General features: G+C 37.6%; 1 protein-coding gene across 2 annotated transcripts in view; it reads left to right on the forward strand.

Annotated features, from left to right (window-relative positions):
• The window catches only part of mrpl11 (mitochondrial ribosomal protein L11), a 46,140-nt gene extending 28,366 nt beyond the window's left edge, over nucleotides 1-17,774 (forward strand). For both annotated transcript variants that reach the window (XM_055177660.2, XM_055177661.2), the window contains 4 exons: nucleotides 3,942-4,037; nucleotides 14,140-14,233; nucleotides 14,717-14,876; nucleotides 17,562-17,774. In XM_055177660.2, coding sequence (XP_055033635.1) covers nucleotides 3,942-4,037; nucleotides 14,140-14,233; nucleotides 14,717-14,876; nucleotides 17,562-17,670 — 459 coding nt within the window. In that variant the 3' untranslated portion in view covers nucleotides 17,671-17,774. The remainder of the gene's footprint in view (nucleotides 1-3,941; nucleotides 4,038-14,139; nucleotides 14,234-14,716; nucleotides 14,877-17,561) is intronic.
• The last annotated feature ends 2,938 nt before the right edge of the window (nucleotides 17,775-20,712 follow it).

The following is a 20,712-nucleotide window of genomic DNA, read 5'->3' on the forward strand; positions in this document are numbered from 1 at the left end:
AGAACAGATGAAAAGAAAGAACAAAGATGTCGTTCTGTGAATCGCAAATACAAAGCTTAAGTTATATAGATATTACAGAACACAAAACATTAGACCATTGTTTTCAATCTTTTTGTCTAGCTCCTAGGTCCCATAGGTACGTTTACATGCAACAAGATAATTCGTTTGTAATCGTTTTGATGGCTCAATCGTATTGAATAGTCTTCATGTAAACACCTTAATCAATAAGATTGAGGACGATCGGATGCAAATTTGGATCGTATTGAAGGCGGTGGTGTACTCGGATCTGTGATCCGATCCGCAGGAGAAAAGTACGCATGAATCGTAGTATTTTCTCAATCGAATGCAAAAATACATTGTGCAAATGCGCAGTACATTTGTGCTCAAGTTCACGTCTTATATTAAACTCTTATCACATGATTCTCGTCACAGAAACACGCAATAGCAAGGCAGTGGCATCACACATTATTTAGGTAAGGTTACTGGAGTCACACGATTTACATTCTTTTACAGGGTTTGTGTGTACTTTTAAAACATTAGGCTACTTAAATCAATAAAATAAAGTTGTGACTTTTGAAAAGTGTGTTTTCATCACCTATATCTAAAACTTCTTAAGAACAACTTTCTCCAACTCCGTTGTGACTTTAATCCAGAGATAAAGCCTGAACTCAACGAGAGATGCTGTCCCCAGCGAGGTGTTGCCAAGTCCTCTGCTTTTTTCGAGTTTAGATTTGAGCTACTGTTTTCGCCAGTTGTGTTCTGCATGTTAAAGATGAAAGTATTTTGTTCATTAGTTATTTTTGGGCTGTGAATAGTCATTGGGATCCTTTTGGGCTAGTTTTGAATGTCATTTGGGATGGTTCTGATACGCAAATCTGGCAACCCTGGCTGTGCGCTTGCGCAGACGTTCGGTTCCGATTCTATAGAATGTACATACGAACATTTTAATCAGATTGCAATATTTAGGGTGCATGTAAACCGTATCGTCGTAACCTTCAATCGTATTAAATTCAGTCGGATTGACAAAATTTTGTGCATGTAAACATAGCCAGTGAGGGTTAAGCAGAACTTTCTTTCTAAATGAAATTATGACATCAATTGTGACTTATTGACAGCAATCATTAACATTTACAAAGCAAAACTGAATGTATGTGTACCCCTAGCTGGGAATTACTGTATTAACTAAGAGTTTTTAGTCCGGTTATGAAATGATTCGCCTTGTTAGGGGGGGATAATTATCTCCCAAGAATCAGTTTGCCCCACGAACATATTTCAAACAGATTGTTAAGTGATTTAGGAGCATGATTGTTTTGAAAGCCTTCTGCGTCTGCTTATCTTCTCGCACAAACCCAAGTGGGGTTTTGTTCTCCGTCAGTACCTTGACTATGAATTGCTGCTTTATCCCAGAGAGTATCGATATGATAAGCACTTCTAATATCCATCTGAGATAATAAATAACAAGCAGTGTCCAGGGTTGGTAGCACGCCTCCATCACAGTGATCTACAGCAGCCATTTTGTTCCACGCAGCACTGCTTTTATCAGTCACTACTGAGGAAAGAAGCGATTTAATTGGACTGCTTGACTTCTGGATGATGAGATCTTGGGTTTCAGAGCGCTAGACCAGCAATTTAGGCGGTACTTGAAAGTAAATGCATCTGCTATTAAAAACACAGCGCTTTTGCATAGAAGTGTCCATCACCTTTTTTTCAACCAGCAACATATTCCCATTTTTATAATGGTCTCACTTATGATATTAAAACTTGTACACAAAGCGCACTTACTGTTGTTTTCTTGTATTTCATTTTTGTTTGGCACTCTTTGAATGCCACTGCCAAATTCGTACACCTCCAACTTTTAATACTGTTATCTGCTGCCCCCCTCCCCAAACTGTCATGCAACCTTTTCTCCATAGAACTGTCAGCTATCCCCAAATGCCATTTGGATTCCTTTTATATTTGTTGTTGTTTTTGGTTTGAAACGTAGTTAAAAAGGAATCGGGTGGAAATGGAATCCCGACATGTTCGCCCTAGGGTTTCTGAGGCTCGCCTCACAACCTCGGCTTAATATTAATCCATATTTAATTAGGAATCACCCGCTTCCTTTTTTGTTTACTTAGATCTGTTGTTCTCTGTGAATTCGGGGCTTGGGGAGACGCTCGTGGGGTTGACATGGGATTACTATTAATAAGCAAGTCAGGAGGGAGATGGGAAGTTTGATATCAGCGGCTTTTGTTTATCATGTCATTAGTGTTGAAATTTTTGGATTGTTACGCAACAATACTGGTTGCACAGTTATACCGCTTGTTTGTGCCAAAGTTAGAATCAAACATTCAAGTATATGCAAAAACTTTCTATAAGGGGTCTAACTTGTCTTGTTGCCATGACTTTTAGCATGAAGTCTGGTGCACTTTGCTGCTTTTTCTGACAGACTAGACCGAAATACAGGGTTCCCACGGGTCCTTGAAATCCTTGAAAGTTTGTGAATCTGGAGGGGGAAAATTCAAGGCCCTGGGAAGTTTTTGAAAATATACATAGATAGATACAGGTCATTGAAAGTGCTTGAGTCTATTTTATGCAAGAAGTTTTCTGGAAAAAAATCCATATTGTTCCCTGTGTAGTGTAGGATAATATAACATTTCTAGTCTTTTGATCACGCTTTAAATGCTTATATCTTCTGTATGTGAATGCTGATTCATACCAAAATGCTTTTTTGCATAAAAATTTTTGTTTGACACATAAAAACGTCTCTGGTTACGTATGTAACTGTTGTTCCCTGACAAGGGAACGAGACGCTGTGTCTCCCTTCCATACTTCCTGCGTCCCTGTAATGTCGTCTTTGGCAATATTTCAGATAGCGATATACTTCCTGGCTCCCGCATCAACCTGTCTTTGTCTTTAAACCTCACCATTGGTTGAATTTGATATACATATTCAGACGCACTTACCCCTGGATGCGTCCCCAAAGTGTCATTGCAGTGACGCAGCACGAATTCCCTCAAAATGGAACTGTAACAATGTGTCTTAAAAGGTAACATGATGTAACCTTGCTCTTACTTGAAATGTGTCCCCACATTTAGTCCTTGAATTTGAGGGTATTGGACCTGGAAAGTCCTTGAAAGGTCCTTGAAATTGAAGTTTACTGAGGTGTGGGAACCCTGGAAATAGTTGATCAGTTTGTTTTGTTTGTCAGGGTGCCAAGGTTAGACTTCTCAGTTTTGTGTGTAATATGCATCGTGTAGTTTGTAAAAAGTCTGTTGGCAGTCGGTGGGCGTGCTGTCTGACATTGAAACTAGTGTAACTAGACCACCAGCTGTCATACTGTAGCAGCCCTGAACTAAGCAGTCAGACTGTTACATATTGCTTTGTAACTTCGATGATGTAAAAAGCATTCCAGGTACCATGAATCCTTTGAAAAATTCTGCTTCCTCAGTTGCTGGAAAACTATACAACTGTAATAAGATTACAGGTTAGCAGCCACCTCCACAATCAACCCACAGAAAACACTCATGCCGGTGCAAGCACACGGGAGGAAATAGCAGCCAGTGTTGACTTAATGTCAGCTATACATTTAGCTTTCACCCTGGCTTGCACGGCAAGGGCCAGGAAAGAGAATCTAATTTATCTCAAGTCTCAGAGGTATGATGACTGCCATATTTTGACATATACACACACACATACTCTTGGGTAAATAGGCTTCCACTAGTCTTTCTCTTTCACTCTCTCTCTTTCTCTCTCTCACTCACACGGCCATCCAAGCATGCCGAGGCATTCATGGCGCACCAATGAGTTATCGAGTGATTGACACCGTGCGGCCTCTCTAAATGACCATTGGTATTCATCAAAAGAACGTCACGGTGAATGAAGGGCTCTGAAATGCGTGTGGGTCTAAACCTGTCATTCATTTAATGAATCTGTTTCTTATTATTTTTTTTCTTTTCCAGAAAGGGATTCCTATTGGGGCCTTTTGCAAAGACTTCAATGAGAAAACCAAAGATCTGAAGGAAGGCATTCCTCTTCCCATCAAGATCAACGTGAAGGTACTTGTATGGTTAATTCTGAACGCTGTTGTCATTCTAGATCAACAGGCCTTTGGCGATCACTCACTCTCGTGACATTTTAGAGGACTCGTAATTATTGCGTGTCATGCGATTGATCTTCGTCTCATTCGTTTTGTCACTTTTTTCTCTGTTTACGAGTCCCTTGAGGTGCTCGTTTACATTCGCATCCCAGGCGCATTTGCAAACAGCTATAGATGTGTCTTGAATGCCAAAGTGCAGATTAGTGTTTCTCTTGGCATTATGATCAAATGAAAGTATTAACTGAAGTGAATTTTAGCTTTCCCTACCAGAGCGTGGCTTGTATACTGGTTTTTCTATTTCTTCCACAGTGGGCACTTGTGGACCTGCAGAGATTTAGATAAAAAATACTTAGAGTGTGAAGGACATGTTTTATATTATTTTTTTCACTATTAATGTCATCAACATTATTGTTTGTTCACCAACTATTTTTTTCCCCAATACTATATTAAATGATTTTTTGATTAGTGGTAGAAATGACACAATATTGACTGAATTGTGTGCTATTTCATGTCACAGCAAAAACCTAAAGTTGTTTTTGTGATTTGTTTACTACACACATAAAGAGCATTCTTTGAAAATTATGTTGATATCTTCAATATCTTAAAGTCATGTCAAAGATTGAAATTATTGTAAAATCAAACTTTGCGGTTGCTAATCTTAGAATTAGATTTAGACTTTAATTTAGATTCACATTTTACAGCTAACATTTTATGTATTCAGAATGCAAACAATTAAATAATATTTTCAAATAATAATATATGCATCATTTGACAATCATATGTTGAAGATTATCAAAAATATTCTCTAAAATTATCTCTTCAATGACACATTTGTGTACTCTAAAACAGTGGTTTTCAAACTGGGGGCCATGAGATGGTGCCAGGGGGGCCCCAGTTTTATGACATTTTATAAAATACATTCATTTATTATGAATTCTGTGTAATTAAACCTAAAAAATAATAAGCCAACTAACCAACAGCCCTACTAGGTATAATTTTATATGTTTTGTTTAATTAAAATATTACATTTAAAACTGTTTTTGTCATAAATTTTCTTTCGGGGGGCCGTAAAAAATGCACTGTACACAAGGGGGGCCGCACGCTGAAAAAGTTTGGGAACCACTGCTCTAAAAATGCTGGGTTATTTTCAACCCAGCATTGGTTCAAAAAGGGACAAGCCCAGCCCCTTGGGTTGTTATTTAACCCTTGTATTGTGTTCGATTTTTGTGACGATTTTGATGGAGCGGGTCAAATTGACCCGCATTGGATTCAATGCAATTCCTTAAATATCACATTATGAAAAACAAGAAGGAATTAGGTATGAACAGAACCATTTTAGTATCAGTCTTTGTCACACATTACAAACACTTAAAATTAAAAAGTATGTTTTTAAAAAATGCATTTAACCACAATTTTTAACATGTTTGTTTTAACAAATGTTGCACAAAAACTGTTGCAACATTTAACATTTAAAATTTTAATTCAACGTGTTTTTTTGATTATACCTATGTTTAAGACATCCTAAATAAACAATTTAATATTGCTGTGAAATGAAATGAAGCTTTTCTTTTCTAAATAGGCTCATCTTTTGTTCTTGAGGCTCATTGTACAAATTCAAGAAATCACTGTTTACGTGATGTGCACACATCAAGCATGTGCTTTCTGACTTCTTGCATTTTACACAAATGGTGCTTATTTTGGTGTCATGTTTTATGGGGCACAGCTGGCATCACCTGTATTCACCTCTGGATTTTTTGTGGGTCTGAATTAATCTGCTTTACATAGTATTTCATATACATTGAAAATAGAAATGAAAGTTCACATTTACTTTTCTGAGTCTGAGGAAGTCTTTATCAGTACTGAAAATAGTGAGGAAAAGCTCACTTTTCTCTTTCCAGGGTAGTAAAACACCAACATATATGCAATAAATGTATTTAACTTGTATCTATACAGTTGTCTTGGAACAAACAAATATGGGTCAAATTGACCCGCGAACATCAAAATCGTACCAAAAATCATCATTTGTGCTAAAAAAAAAACCCTTCAAAACACATCAGTGTATCCTAACTTTGCATGCATGTTCATGGCCCTAATTGAGAAATTGACAAAATTTCTGGAAGAAAACTGTAACTTAAGTAGTATTTCATATACATTGTAAATAGAAATTATAACTCACTTTTACCATCTGTGTCTGTAAAAGTCTTTTTCAGTACTCAAAATAGTGAGGAGAAGCATTTTTACCCCCATTTCAGGATAGTAAAACACCAAAATAACAACAAACACTAAAAATATATATTTAATTTAGGTCTATACAGTTGCTTTGGAGCAAAACAAAATGTGGGTCAAATTGACCCGCGAACCTCAAAATCGTTACAAAATTATTTTGGTACACTTCAAAACATATCAGCATGTCTAAACTTTGCATGCATGTTCTTGGCCATAAATGAGAAAAGGTCACAAAATTTCAAGAATAAAATCACAGGTGAACTGGTTTATACGACAGCTTAAAAATCAAAATGGGTCAAATTGACCCGGAACATAATATGAGGGTTAACTTATGCTGGGTTGTTTTAACCATAGACAGAACTTTAAGGCTTAATATCATTTAAACATATGAGTCACAAAAATTCACCCCACTCACAGTTGTCATGAAGGGCAACATTAGCTATACAGACCAAAAACACTTTTGTACCAGGCTGTAAACACATTATTTTCTACTGTAAAGTTGGCCATTTTAACATGGAAGTCTTTGGGAATTCAGTCCCTTTTGGAGCCAGCCTCTAGCGGCCAGTTGATGAATTGCAGTTTAAATCACTTCCGTATTGGCTTCATCAGAGAGATCGGAAGGTTGCACCTCGGTTTTAACCCATTGTTGGGTTAACTATAAACATTTTCTCGGTTAATGTAACACAACGGCTGGGCTGGTCTCTTTTTGGCCCAACGCTGGGTTGAAATAACCCAGCATTTTTTTAGATTGTATAGTTGGTCAAAATCTCTCTGCATCAACTGCTTTAATTGTAGAGTTGTGTTAAAGCAGAACAGTGATAAATTTAAAAAAAAATGTTATTTAATTAGATATTCTGTAATATTAGATAAAGACATTTAGGGCCAAATTTGCTAACAGCTTTAGCCAGCGCAAATGCCCCTTTAACGGTACATTCACACGGGGCGAAAGTGTTACTGTGGGTTTACACCAGATGCGAGTTCAACGATTTGCGCGAGTAGATTACATACAAAATCAATGCAAAGACGCGAGGACGCGTCTGATCGCGTCTTTGCATTGATTTGGGTGGCGCGTTTGCCGTGAAAACACGCGCTATTCGCCTCAAACGCATTTTCGCCCAAGTTGAAAATATTCAACTCGAGCGAAAAATTCGCATGACACGAAGTTAAATCCCGCAAGTAATCTAGAGCGAGCAACGCGATGCAATTGCACGCTTCGCGTTTGGTGTAAACCCACAGTTAACGTTTGACAGAAGGCTTGTCTGAAACGTGGCCAATCATAGTGGCCACAACCCATGCTCCGGTCTTGCATAAATGTAATTGGCTGGCTCTGCACTAGGTTATTTGCATAAGGCGGTCTGATTGTCTAACGCACGCGTTGGCGCTTAAAAAGTTAAGAAACGTTTAAGTTCTGCCGCGAGCAACGGCAGGATCCACAATTCAGTTCGGCAATGCATGATGTCACCCATTAAAAGTAAATGAGAAGCGTTAACGCTTACACCCTGTGTGAGTGTACAGTATCCGTTAAAAAAATACTGTCAGGATTTACTAAAGAAACGCAGTGTAAAATTACAGCTGAAAAGGTGTGGATTTAGTTGTTTTTGCGACTGACATTATTGCATATGCATTTTTAGGAGATTCCCTTTCAAAAATTTTAGGAGAGTATTTAAATAAATCACACAACGCAAAGGTTTGCGCTCGTCAGTTTGTGGGTTATATGTGCCATTATTTGAAGCTTAAAAAGCATGTCTTATGGTGCATTTACACGGGGTGTAAGCGTTAACGCTTCCATTCACTTTTAATGGGTGCCGAACTAAATTGTGGATCCGTCGGCACCGCGTCAGTGCCGTTGCTTGCGGCAGAACTTGAACATTTCTCAACTTTTCAAGCAGCAACGCGTGCGTCAGCCAATTAGATCGCCTTATGCAAATAACCTAGGCAGAGCCAGCCAATTATGTTTATGGAAGACGGGAGCATAGGTTGCGGGCACTGTGATTGGCTGTTGGCCATGGTTCAGACAAGCCTTCCGTTAAGCGTTAACGCCAGCCATAACTGTACGTGTTACGGTGTTACGTACCGTTACGAATGTACCGTAACGGTACATTCACACAGGGCGAAAGCATTAACGCTTGACAGAAGGCGTGTCTTGCATAAACGTAATGTGTTGGTGCTTGGAAAGTTGAGAGGTGTTTGACTTGTGCCGCGGGCGGCGGCAGTGGCTCGGGGTTGACGGATCCACAATTCAGTTAGGCAACGCATGACTTCACCCATTGGAAGGAAATGATAAGCATTAAAGCTTTTGCCCCATGTAAATCTAATTTGAGCTGCACTTGGTAGTTTGCATTGGTCATTGTGTAAATAAGATTTTTACGCATGTGAAATTACGTTCTAACGCTAATTTTCCATGTTTAAATTGGGCCCATAATCTTTATAATTTAGCTAATATTATATTATGTATTTTTATTTATAAAGATTAAATGTCTAATTTTAAGGAAAAACTTTTAAAAAAAAAATGCACACAAAAGAGAAAAAAGTTCTACATCAAAAAGAAAAAAAAATATTAAAAACACTGCATGTAAAATTTAAAATGACATTTTTAAAAAGTTTAATTGGATTGGCTGTGCAAGTCATTTTGTCTTAATATATTTTAAATTTGACTATGCTTTAACTTATCAAATTGAGTTATATTAAATCATAAGAATAAGTAACTTGAAACAACTTTATTTGATAAGTTAAAGGGTATTCTTAAAAATAGTAAGTTGCAATGACCTTTAAAGCAAATTTGTTGAACCTTAACATTTAAGGCATTAAAAAACATTTACAGTGAGGATTTAAGACACTAAAAGTGCCTGATATAAAGGATATACACCAGTTCACCTGGGCTACATTTATCCCCCACTTACCTTCTCTGAGTTTTTAGCCTGTTTATTATACCTTTCACTCAAGGACACACTTTCTATTCTTACATCTGATGTCAAAAGCCAGAATGGACTTCTTAGAGAAATGGGGTCATCTGGCAGATCCCTCACTTGTGTGCATTAGCAGCGTTTTACCGGACACCTTTGGACCTCCTATCTCTTTTCCAATAGTTCTGTATCTTCTATTCTACTCTCTTCTATTGTTCATCTACGCTCTGCTGGAAAATGAGTCGTCTAGCAATTCTCAGTGGCTTTAAATAAAGATGGATTGATACTTGCAAAGTCAATGGCAGAGCTCATGCATGGGCATTGAGCAGAGGCCCATTATAAAGGTTGCGAGAAATTGCTTTTAATAACAGAGAGGTCATTGATCACAAATTTTTAAAGTGGCACGACTGCGTGAAATGAGAGTTCTCATTACAGGTCACCATCTCTTTAACATTACAGAACTGTTGTGTGATTTCAATTCGATGTCCCTGTTTGAATAACCTTCTGTGTCTCCAGGTGAAATGGGATGATGCAGGCAACAATGCAGACATTATATGGCCACATTATGCTCAAGCACCGCCACACAAACCTCTCTGGGGTGTTTTAATGTCTCTGACTCATGTCTAATGTGCAGTCTCAGTCAACCCAAACACATAATCTTTTATTCTGAGCCGATTAGGCAAGAATCCGTGGTCCAGTTCTGACAAAGTTTAAATTTGGACACTTCTGTTGCATAAAGTAAAACTAGATTTCTTCTACAACAATGTCACCGTCATCCAGCTCATCCCTTTGTTTTTCCTGTCTCTTGTGGTGGCCCGAGGGTAAGGATTGCTGGCCTTTGTTGTTGGCATTTCTCTGCAGGTACAATAGCTCTTGTTTTAGGACTAGCTCCAAGATCTCTTTCAATGTAAGATGGTAAAATATGGACTTCAAGGACGATATTCATTTAACCCTAATAAGTTCCTTGGGGTAAATCTTACCCCAAGCCACTTTTATTTAGTTAAAAAACACGGTTCCCTTTCATTTTTACTCCCAAAGGGACTCTTTTGGTGAATTTTTTTACATCTCTTTAGAACGACCGAATCAAGACCAGTAATCTGTCAAGATTCATATAAAAAAATTTGGGCTTGATTCGGTCGTTCTAAAGAGGTGTAAAAAAAATTCACCAAAAGAGTCCCTTTGGGGGGTAAAAATGACCCCAATTGAAATGAATGGGAAATGCAAAAAAAAATTTTTTTTTCTTTGATCAAATAAAATCAATGCATCCAGAATAAATCTGAAAATTTTGACACAGAAAGGTAGGCCTGGTACTAGAGCACAAATGCAATATAGAAAAGACATGTTCAATCACACACACACAAACAGACACACACAAACGCAAAAGTATGACTGCCACAGAGAGCATTTTTTACAGCATTTGGCAAAAAAACAGCCACAGATGCAAAACAAAGATGTAAAAGGCTCACACAGGTGTGTGCGTGCCCACAGACATACACAGATGCACAAACACACACAAACACAGACTCGCATGCGCACACACACACATGCACAAAGACACAGTAAAACTTACACACATATAAAGACACAGACACACACAAAAAAACAAGGTCACAAACACGCACGCACGTGCGCACACACAAACACACACATGGACACACAGACAAACACCCTTACATTTAGTCAAATTTCTGTGGCGTTTTGTAAAAACATTTCAAAACGCATCAAAAACTAAAAAAATTATACTATTTGAAATAATATTTATTTTTAATGTCCTTTCTAATGTTTATATAAACATAAATTCACAAAATGTTTCACTAAAGTAGTGATGTTGAGCAGTTGGCCACATCCAGTAAAATGAATGCGTCTCTATGGGCATCTGCTGGTCAAAATGATTTATTTCCTAAACTGTAACCATAAAACTGTTTTTTTTTTTCTAAACACCAAATGGTCGAATTCAACACACAACATCTAGATCAATATCAAAAAACAGTTTAAATCAAAATTAGATCCTAAAGATTTGATATATGTTTCAGGAGAGCTAATGGTGTAGTTGAGGAATTGAGTTCAAATCTCCCAAAACACAGCATTATTGTATAGATGGGAAGTAAACAAAAAAAAAACGATATATTATTTGTATCATTAAAAATGTATATATTTTTGGCAATCACCCTTTTAAATTCTGGGTCATTTTTACCCCCAGGGAACTCCAACGTATACAGGAAAATAGAGGCTTATGAGGGTTAATACACATGCAATTGCTAAAAAAGGGTTTGGTTTATTTGACAGAGAGAGTTTTGTATTGCGGTTAGCAATCTTTGCAATAATATTAGCAAACTAAAGACCTTTTAACACACAGGCCATGGACAATACACAGAAAATGTGTCTGGGATTTGTCCGGGATCAATTGATTTTGGGTCATTCACACTGCCAAACTTTACGGAAATCTGTGTGTGTGTCTTCACACATCCCATAAAGATCTCATAAAGACCTGTGATGTATATTTGTAATCATGCACATTAATTGTGCATCTTAAATATAATCCACTGTTTATAGTCCTGTCTTTATTTTCTAACCGTGCTTTGTTTACTGTTTATGTATACTGTTACAGACACCCCCATCATTCGCTCGAACAACTTGATGGAAACGCACCTAATTAGCATTTGTTTGTTTTTCTTTTTTGTGAATTTTAAAAAGATTTACTTCATGTTTGGATGGAAACCCAGCTAGTGAAACTTTCCAGAGGTGTTGCACTAAATATCAGCATGCTTTTATTGGTTTAGTGACTTTTTACAAACCCAAGGACATTTCAATAAAACAATAACACAACCAAGTGTAAACGAAAAGAAAGCAAAAAATAAACAGTGTGAGAAAAATCACATTGTGATTTCCTGTGTTTATCCCACAAGACAATTGGAATATAAAAAGCATTTCCAGTTGGCAAAACAAAGAAAATCTTCTATTTGTAATTCATTCCTTTAGTCCTAAAGGCAGATCAGGCCTCAAAGCGTGAGTCCTCTGATGGAAACTGATGAGGCTTTGACAGGGATTTAAGATTAACTTGAGCTACATGATCTTCAGCTCGCGGGGGTGTTGAGGATATTCTGGTTAAGTTTACGGCACGCTGCTAGCTTTAGGCTTTAACTGGATGGCAGCGATGAATTTTAGCCATTCCCTCTCCCAAAGCCAGGCCGACTGAAGTCCCAGTTGTCCCATTAAGCTGTCTGCTGCACACTCATTGTCTGTGAGCCTCTCTATGCAGACTAATCCATGCCTTAAAGCTTTGGTTTCAGCAAGCATGGCAGTCGAGGGCATGTGTCGGGGTCTGGGTGTTTGTTTGTGTGTGTCTAGCTTCATGAGTTTATGAAAAGCTGTCAGAGTCTATGGATGGCAATGAGATTCTGTCAGGCTCCAAAGGTTCGATTGGATGCTATAGGATTTAGTTCCAGAAATGGATGGTGTGTGTTACTGATACCACCCGCTATGTGTGATGAGCCTGACAGACCCAAAGCGATAGCTTGGGCAACGGAAAATAACATTTTTGTTCCTAATGTCTAAACAGATGAGCATCATATATAAATCCAACATGTAATCCGTAACGTTAAGGATTAACCGCAGTGCGCAAAGCTTGAAATGGCCTGGCTGGTTCTCACTGCCTAATAAACGCCAACATTTAAACATTTCTGAAGTCGCCCGTGGGATTTGAAATGTTGGGAAATGTGCAGTGACTGTGATTTTCACACTCCCACAAAAACCACCAACCTGGTTAACACATTGATCCAAAAACCATTAGATATTTTTGTTGGCATTTGCAGGGGCACTGTTATGTTTCATTTATTTTATATTTTAAAACGATTGTACAGTTAATTCTGATTCAGATTACAAGTGTTGGACGCAATTATTAAATATCAATAAATAAGTCTGTGGCTGCACTTTCCATATTACCATTTAAAATTGTTGTATAGTGATAATATTTATTAAAAATGAATCTATTTTGTTATTCTGTTCAGTTCTAACCACATAACAATAGATGATTACACACATTATTCAACTTTTAAATGGATAATGGTAACCCCCTAAAGGGTACCAAAAAATATGGCCAAATTAAACAGAAACAGTGTGAGAAATGTCAAAGTGTTTATTCCAAAAACAAGTCAAAAATAATCCAAAAATAGCAAAAAAAAAAAAAACATGTCCAATAAAGAACAAAAATATAAGGAAATATATTCAAAAGTCAAGTAAGTTCAAACCAATGTTACAAAATACCAATTCAAAAACTGGTTAAAAAAATCCCAAAAATTAGTAAAGCAAAATACAAAAAAAACAAAGTACAAGAAAATACCTGCAGGCTTTCGGCCACACTTCACAGCAGCAGACACAGACCTAAAAAAAAATCTACTCCAAACACACACATTTATGCTGGCGGCCGGCGCCATTTTCCTCATGGGGAGGGAAACTCACAGAAAACACTAAACACAATTCCCATAGACATTAAGTCTGGAAAAATGTATTTGATCACAATAATTAGAATATATAACTTCTTGTCCAATACCTTACCAAGTAGTTCACAATATCCTGAACAATGAAAATATCCTAGAAGCAACTCGGCAATTAACATTGGTAGACTCCCAAACTATATAAAACAAAGGATTCCCGCCACTACTTTTCCAAAGATATAAAACTATGGGACAAACACCACAATGACCAAGTTCCATACACTCATTTTACTGGACAATTAATAATTATAATAAAAATATCAATACAAAACTCTTGTGTCTTGTTTCTTTATGTTTGTGTGAATGTAAGGGTGCATATATGTCCATGTCAAGTCCCAGTTCTATGTGTGGTCATTCTGTGACCGTCACAAATGGTTAAATTTCTCTCTTTAAATGGATGAACATATACTGAACGCATCCCTTTTCTCATTTCTTTCAGCCGGACAGGACGTACGACTTAAAAATCGGGCAGCCCACTGTGTCTTACTTCTTAAAGCAGGCCGCAGGCATCGAGAAAGGAGCTGGAAAGACGGGTAAGCCAGCCCTATTGGGGCCAGCCAGTGCACCCATGGTCATACATCCTTCATTGCACCTTACAGCAGTCTATTTGTATATCTCTCCAATGCCTTATGTTTCAGCAATAGACAGACTTTCCCCTGCAGGGTGTTTTGCTTGAGATTGAATTTTTTGACTGATGATATATTGATGATGAGCTGCAGCGGTAGAAAGGCGTGCAGTTATTAAGGATAAAGCGGTGGTGAAGGTGGGACCAAAAGAAAAGAGAATTATGGATTCGCTTCATTTTTGCCTGTTCCACTCCAGCTCAATTATTCTCTCTCATGCGCCCACTCGTTCGCTCAGGCTTTCTTCTCTACACTTCATCTCCACTTCCGTTTTGCTCAATCACGAACAACCACACCTCCTGCTGATTTCTGTTTTTGTGCTACTGTTTTATCATCTCTTTCTCTTTTTTCCTCTCTCTCCCCCCCCGACCCGCACTTTGTTGTATCTATCAGGGCATGAGACCGCTGGTATGGTGTCTGTGAGGGCCGTATACGAGATTGCCCAGGTCAAATCGCAGGATGAGAGCTTTAAGCTGCAGGACGCCTCCTTGCAGACTGTGGTCAAGAGCATCATTGGTTCGGCCAGATCCCTCGGCATCAAAGTCGTAAATGAGTAAGAGACTTTGTTTTTGCGTATACACTGCATGGATAAAGTTTGAAATGATTTAAAGAATAAATAAATGAATGAATGAATACAGAAATAAATAGATTTTTACCAAAATGCTAAAGTAAATTAATAAAACAAAAGATTGAATTTAACACTAAAATGTGTGAAGCTTAATTATGTATTAATTAGTGCTGAGCAAAGATTAATCGCATACAAAATAAAAGTGCATTTTTGCCTTATATATGTGTGTGTGTACTGTGTGTAATTATTATGTATATTTAAACACAAACACATACATACATACATACATACATTTAAGAAAGATTTTATTTATATATTCATTGTAATTGTTAATATACAGTGAGGAAAGTAAGTATTTGAACACCCTGCTGTTTTGCAAGTTCTCCCACTTGGAAATCATGGAGGGGTCTGAAATTGTCATCGTAGGTGCATGTCCACTGTGAGAGACATGATCCAAAAAAAATCCAGAAATCACAATGTATGACACCTGAGAAAGTCAATGTTAATATTTGGTACAGTAGCCTTAGGCTAAAAAAACACCCCCAAAGCATGATGCCACCACCCCCATGCTTAACAGTAGGGATGGTGTTCTTGGGATGGTACCCCTCATTCTTCTTCCTCCAAACACATTTAGTGGAATTATGACCAAAAAGTTCTATTTTGGTCTCATCTGATCACATGACTTTCTCCCATGACTCCTCTGGATCATCCAAATGGTTATTGGCAAACTTAAGACGGGCCTGGACATGTGCTGGTTTAAGCAGGGGAACCTTCCGTGCCATGCATGATTTCAAACCATGACGTCTTAGGGTATTACCAACAGTAACCTTGGAAACGGTGGTCCCAGCTCTTTTCAAGTCATTGACCCGCTCCTCCCATGTAGTTCTGGGCTGATTTCTCACCTTTCTTAGGATCATTGAGACGCCACGAGGTGAGATCTTGCATGGAGCCCCAGTCCGAGGGAGATTGACAGTCATGTTTAGCTTCTTCCATTTTCCAATGAACAGTGGACCTTTTTTCACCAAGCTGCTTGGCAATTTCCCTGTAGCCCTTTCCAGCCTTGTGGAGGTGTACAATATTGTCTATAGTGTCTTTGGACAGCTCTTTGGTCTTGGCCATGTTAGTAGTTGGATTCTTACTGATTGTATGGGGTGAACAGGTGTCTTTATGCAGCTAACGACCTCAAAAAGGTGCATCTAGTTTAGGATAATAAATGGAGTGGAGGTGGACATTTTAAAGGCAGACTAACAGGTCTTTGAGGGTCAGAATTCTAGCTGATAGACAGGTCTTCAAATACTTATTTGCAGCTGTATCATACAAATAAATAGTTAAAAAAGCATACATTATGATTTCTGGATTTTTTTTTTTAGATTATGTCTCTCACAGTGGACATGCACCTACAATGACAATTTCAGAACCCTCCATGATTTCTAAGTGGGAGACCTTGCAAAATAGCAGGGTGTTCAAATACTTATTTTCCTCACTGTATAATATAGAATATATAAAAATATTAAATATATATATATATATATATATATATATATATATATATATATATATATATATATATATATATATATATATATATATATATATATATATATATATATATATATATATATATATATATATATATTTATACACACACATGTAAATGTTTCTTAAATACATACATGAATGTGTATATATTTATATATACATAATAATTACAAACAGCAAACACTCATATATTATGCAAAAAATCACTTTTATTTTGTATGCAATTAATCACTATTAATCTGTGCTCAGCACTAGTATTAATTTATTCATTGCAGTAAACACATTTATTTATTTATTGTTCTCATTAAATTCTTTATATTTAATATGTATGCACGTTACCTACAATTTATCTCCGATACTCAAGTTTATATTCATGAGCCATTAGATCAAAACAGAATCATGAGAAATATAAATCAGGCCCTGTCCAAACCATTGACTGGTACTGTAATTTTTCCATGCATTAAATTTGTTGCTGTTTTAATATTCAAGCACAGCCCTCTTATGTAGTCGTGTCACAGTGTTCTAGCGTGAGTTGTAAATCTTTTAAATCTTTTAATCTTTTCAGAGAATAAATATTGCAAACACAATCCCACCACCTACTAAAATCCTTAATAAGATATCTGAATAAAACATGACTGTATAAAATCTTACTTCCACCAACTGATAAATGAAGTTCCATTTGCCTCTTATATGTAATTTTCCATGGTCCAGAATTCATCTTGATTTGCACATTTCATATTTGGGATAAATAATAATTTAAGAGCAATTAGTTATTGTAGGAAATGCTACTAGTTTATTTATCGGCAGTAATGTTTGCATAAATCAAGCTTGCTGCTCATAACGTCTTTATATTTGGCAACATTTGGCATGACAATAAAGCGGTGTGTTCTGCATATCAGAGTCTTTGTCTTTCGCCGAAGCTGTTTAATAAATGAACCGTGTCACTTAGGCACAACTGCTCAGACCCATCATTTGAGCATGAGGGAGGAGTAATGTTCCCCTTGCATTTCAATTGATCAGCAGAAACTTTAGAAATTCTAATGTAATGTAGATTTGCCGATATGCCTCTCATCTCCATCTTCCTGTCTGTTTGTCTCCTCCCCTCCTCTCTTGTCATCCATCTGCTGTCAGTCTGTCACCAGAACAGTATGAGGACTTTCTGCGAGAGCGTCAGGAGAGACTGAAAGCCGAAGCCGAGGCAGCGGCCGCCGCAGAGGCGGCAGCGGGAAAGAAGAAATGACGTGCTGCTGCGTCCTAGTTATTTATCAATACACCTGCTAAACCTGCTTCACACTGATTATGCTATTTTGCAATTTTTGCTAATAAAATGCCTACTTAAAAACACACTGAGGTGGATTTTTTTCTCACTATCTCACAATATCGATTATTTCTTCTTTACCAGTCTTCTCTTTTCTCTGCCTCCTCCACTCTCTCTTTTCTATTTGTCTTTTGCTGTGCCTCCTACAACCTTTCTTAGGCCTTTAAGCCACTTTCTATCTTTCTCTCTCTCTCTCTCTCTCTCTCATCACTAGACATCTTTCCAATCTCTGGGTATTAATCCAGGGTTTCATAAATGTCATGTCTATGACAGCTATGGTGGAGCAGATTGCCTTGTGGCAAGACTGTGACAAGAAATAATCATTGATATGCCGTGATAAAGTAGGACATGTTCGGTTTTTTCATCATTTATTTTAGGAAACTTGCCTTCAAACGGACAGAAAGGTTATTGTCCTGTAGCACTCATTCTTTACCTGCGTTAAGTCAAATTAACCATTTCTTTTTAATTAAAATTATGACATGATCACCCACAAACCACCATAACTCAAACTTATAAATTGAAATACATAAAACTCCATTTAATAAGTGACGTCAACAGATTTATCTCTTTGACTTTGTTAATGATTCAATAAATGAAGCTCAGTATCAGTTTGAAACCATACGGTAACATATTCCTATTTGTCTTAAATATTTGATGCTTTGTTTTTGTATCTGACATTGACCCATGTGGAGTGACAGGCAAAGATAAACACATTTTGTAAGACAACAGCAGATACACTTGGCAAAAAAAAACCTATTTGGAGGTTGAAGACTGTAAGCAGACATAAAAATTGTGATGGATGATAACTCTATGCGCGCCAGAGTCATAAAACCAATGAAATCACTTCCCGTAAGTCTGATTCTGTTGACAAAAGCTTGTCAAAAATGAGTGAATGGCAGAGATTTTTTCCTGCTTACAAATATGAGTGGCAAACCGGTGGCGTTCTCTTTAATTTCTGGGACTCTTCAAGTCTTCAGTCACACTCCCAGGTTTTCTAAACTGACAGAGCGTTGTCAATCTCACAGACAGCTATTTCACAAAGAACAGGTTTTCAGTGTGGAAAAGCGGCGATAACATAAAGAGGTTATCATCTATCAAATGGCCTCTTGGCTGCTTTTCCCTCTTTTGAGGTTCATATAGAGTGATAGTTTGTAGAGGGACGAGTGGTCTGTTTGTTAAAAAGATTTGGCTTTTTCTCAATGTGTTTTTTACGCGAGAACATTCTAAAGTGCAGAAATCTCACAAAACCTATAATAGGCATTTGGAGGCTGGTTTAAGCTTGTGTATTTTCTCCAGATCATGATGGAGCTGCAGATAAACTGTGGATCTCTCACACATTGATACCTGGCATTTACTATACCTGAAGTTTAGATTTTTGAGGTCAAATTCGAAAACTTTTCTAGGTTGGCCCTAAAACACTAGTAAACAGAGGAGCTGCGTTCAAGTGTGAGTTTTCACATTGGAAATGGAAATCACTTTCCATGTATAACTATCGAGGGTATAAATAACTAGACATAATACATTTATGTACTCCACATATTGAAATATAAATATTATTGTGAATTTTATGCCGAAATTCACTTATGTGTTTATAGAGGGGTAGTCTTGCACTTCCAAATATGACAGTGCTGTTGACCCATTGCAGCAAAGGCCAAATCACCCAATGCTGTTTCAGTGCATGTCTTGTGCAACCTCGAAGGGCATTTCAGAAAGAGGATGCCACATGTTGTCTGTGATAATGTTGTTTAATATTTCTCCTTTTGCCAAGTATGTCTCAATTTGCCAAGTGAGTTACAATTGCCCTTCTCCCATCAGAATTCCCAAGTGCTCTGTCCTTCAAAGTGTAGGGCAAAGGGATGTTCACTTCTGATTGAAATACACCCTATGACCAATTGTTAGTCTTTAATCTGAGTTATAACTGGAGATGAAACGTTTAGGTACTCCATGTAGATTGCAGATCGATTGATTGATGGTTCTTTTTGCTGGAAGGTGGGACTTTTGTACTAGAACAACCTGACTGAGGATTGCAGTTTCCCCATTTAGAGAAATATGCTGCCTTATTAAAGGTCACGTTCTTTCTGATCCCATTTTTAAACCCTAGTTAGTGTGTAATGTTGCTATAATGGCATAAATAATACCTGTAAAATGATAAAGCTCAAAGTTCACTGCCAGGCGATATACACGCACCTAAATTATTATTAGGAACACCTGTTCTGGTGTGGTGGATGTTTTCTTGGCACACTTTAGGCCCCTTAGTGCCAAATGGGCATTGTTTAAATGTCACGCCCTACCTGAGCATTCTGACAATGTCCATCCCTTTATGACCACCATGTACCCATCCTCTGATGGCCACTTTCAGCAGGATAATGCACCATGTAACAAAGCTCAAATAATTTCAAATTGGTTTCTTGAACATGACAATGAGTTCACTGTACTAAAATGTCCCCCACAGTCACCAGATCTCAACCCAATCGAGCATCTTTGGGATGTGGTGGAACGCAAGCTTCGTGCCCTGGATGTGCATCCCACAAATCTCCATCAACTGCAAGATACTATCCTATTAATATGGGTCAACATTTCTAAAAAAAATGCTTTCAGCATCTTGTTGAATCAATGCCACGAAGAATTAAGGCAGTTCTGAAGGCGAAAGGGGGTCAAACACAGTATTAGTATGGTGTTCCTAATAATCCTTTAGGTGAGTGTATTTTCTTTAACAGAATTAGGCTTTCAAAGCCTACAGCGAACGGACGATTTGGACTACAGCCCTCTACTTCCTGCTTTAATGACGTCACTAGAACAGTTTTTTGACTAAACTCCGCCCACAAGAATACGTCAGTCAGCTAATGGCAAGCTAGGCTGCTCGAATCACAAGACACTAAACAAGTTACACAATCAGAATTCGATACGTATTTCTAAAGGAGGGACTTCATAGAACAAGAAAGCCATCAGCCTGTTTTGAGGACA

The sequence above is a fragment of the Misgurnus anguillicaudatus genome, chromosome 16 (genome assembly GCF_027580225.2).
Source record: "Misgurnus anguillicaudatus chromosome 16, ASM2758022v2, whole genome shotgun sequence".
Classification (NCBI taxonomy): Eukaryota; Metazoa; Chordata; class Actinopteri; order Cypriniformes; family Cobitidae; genus Misgurnus; species Misgurnus anguillicaudatus.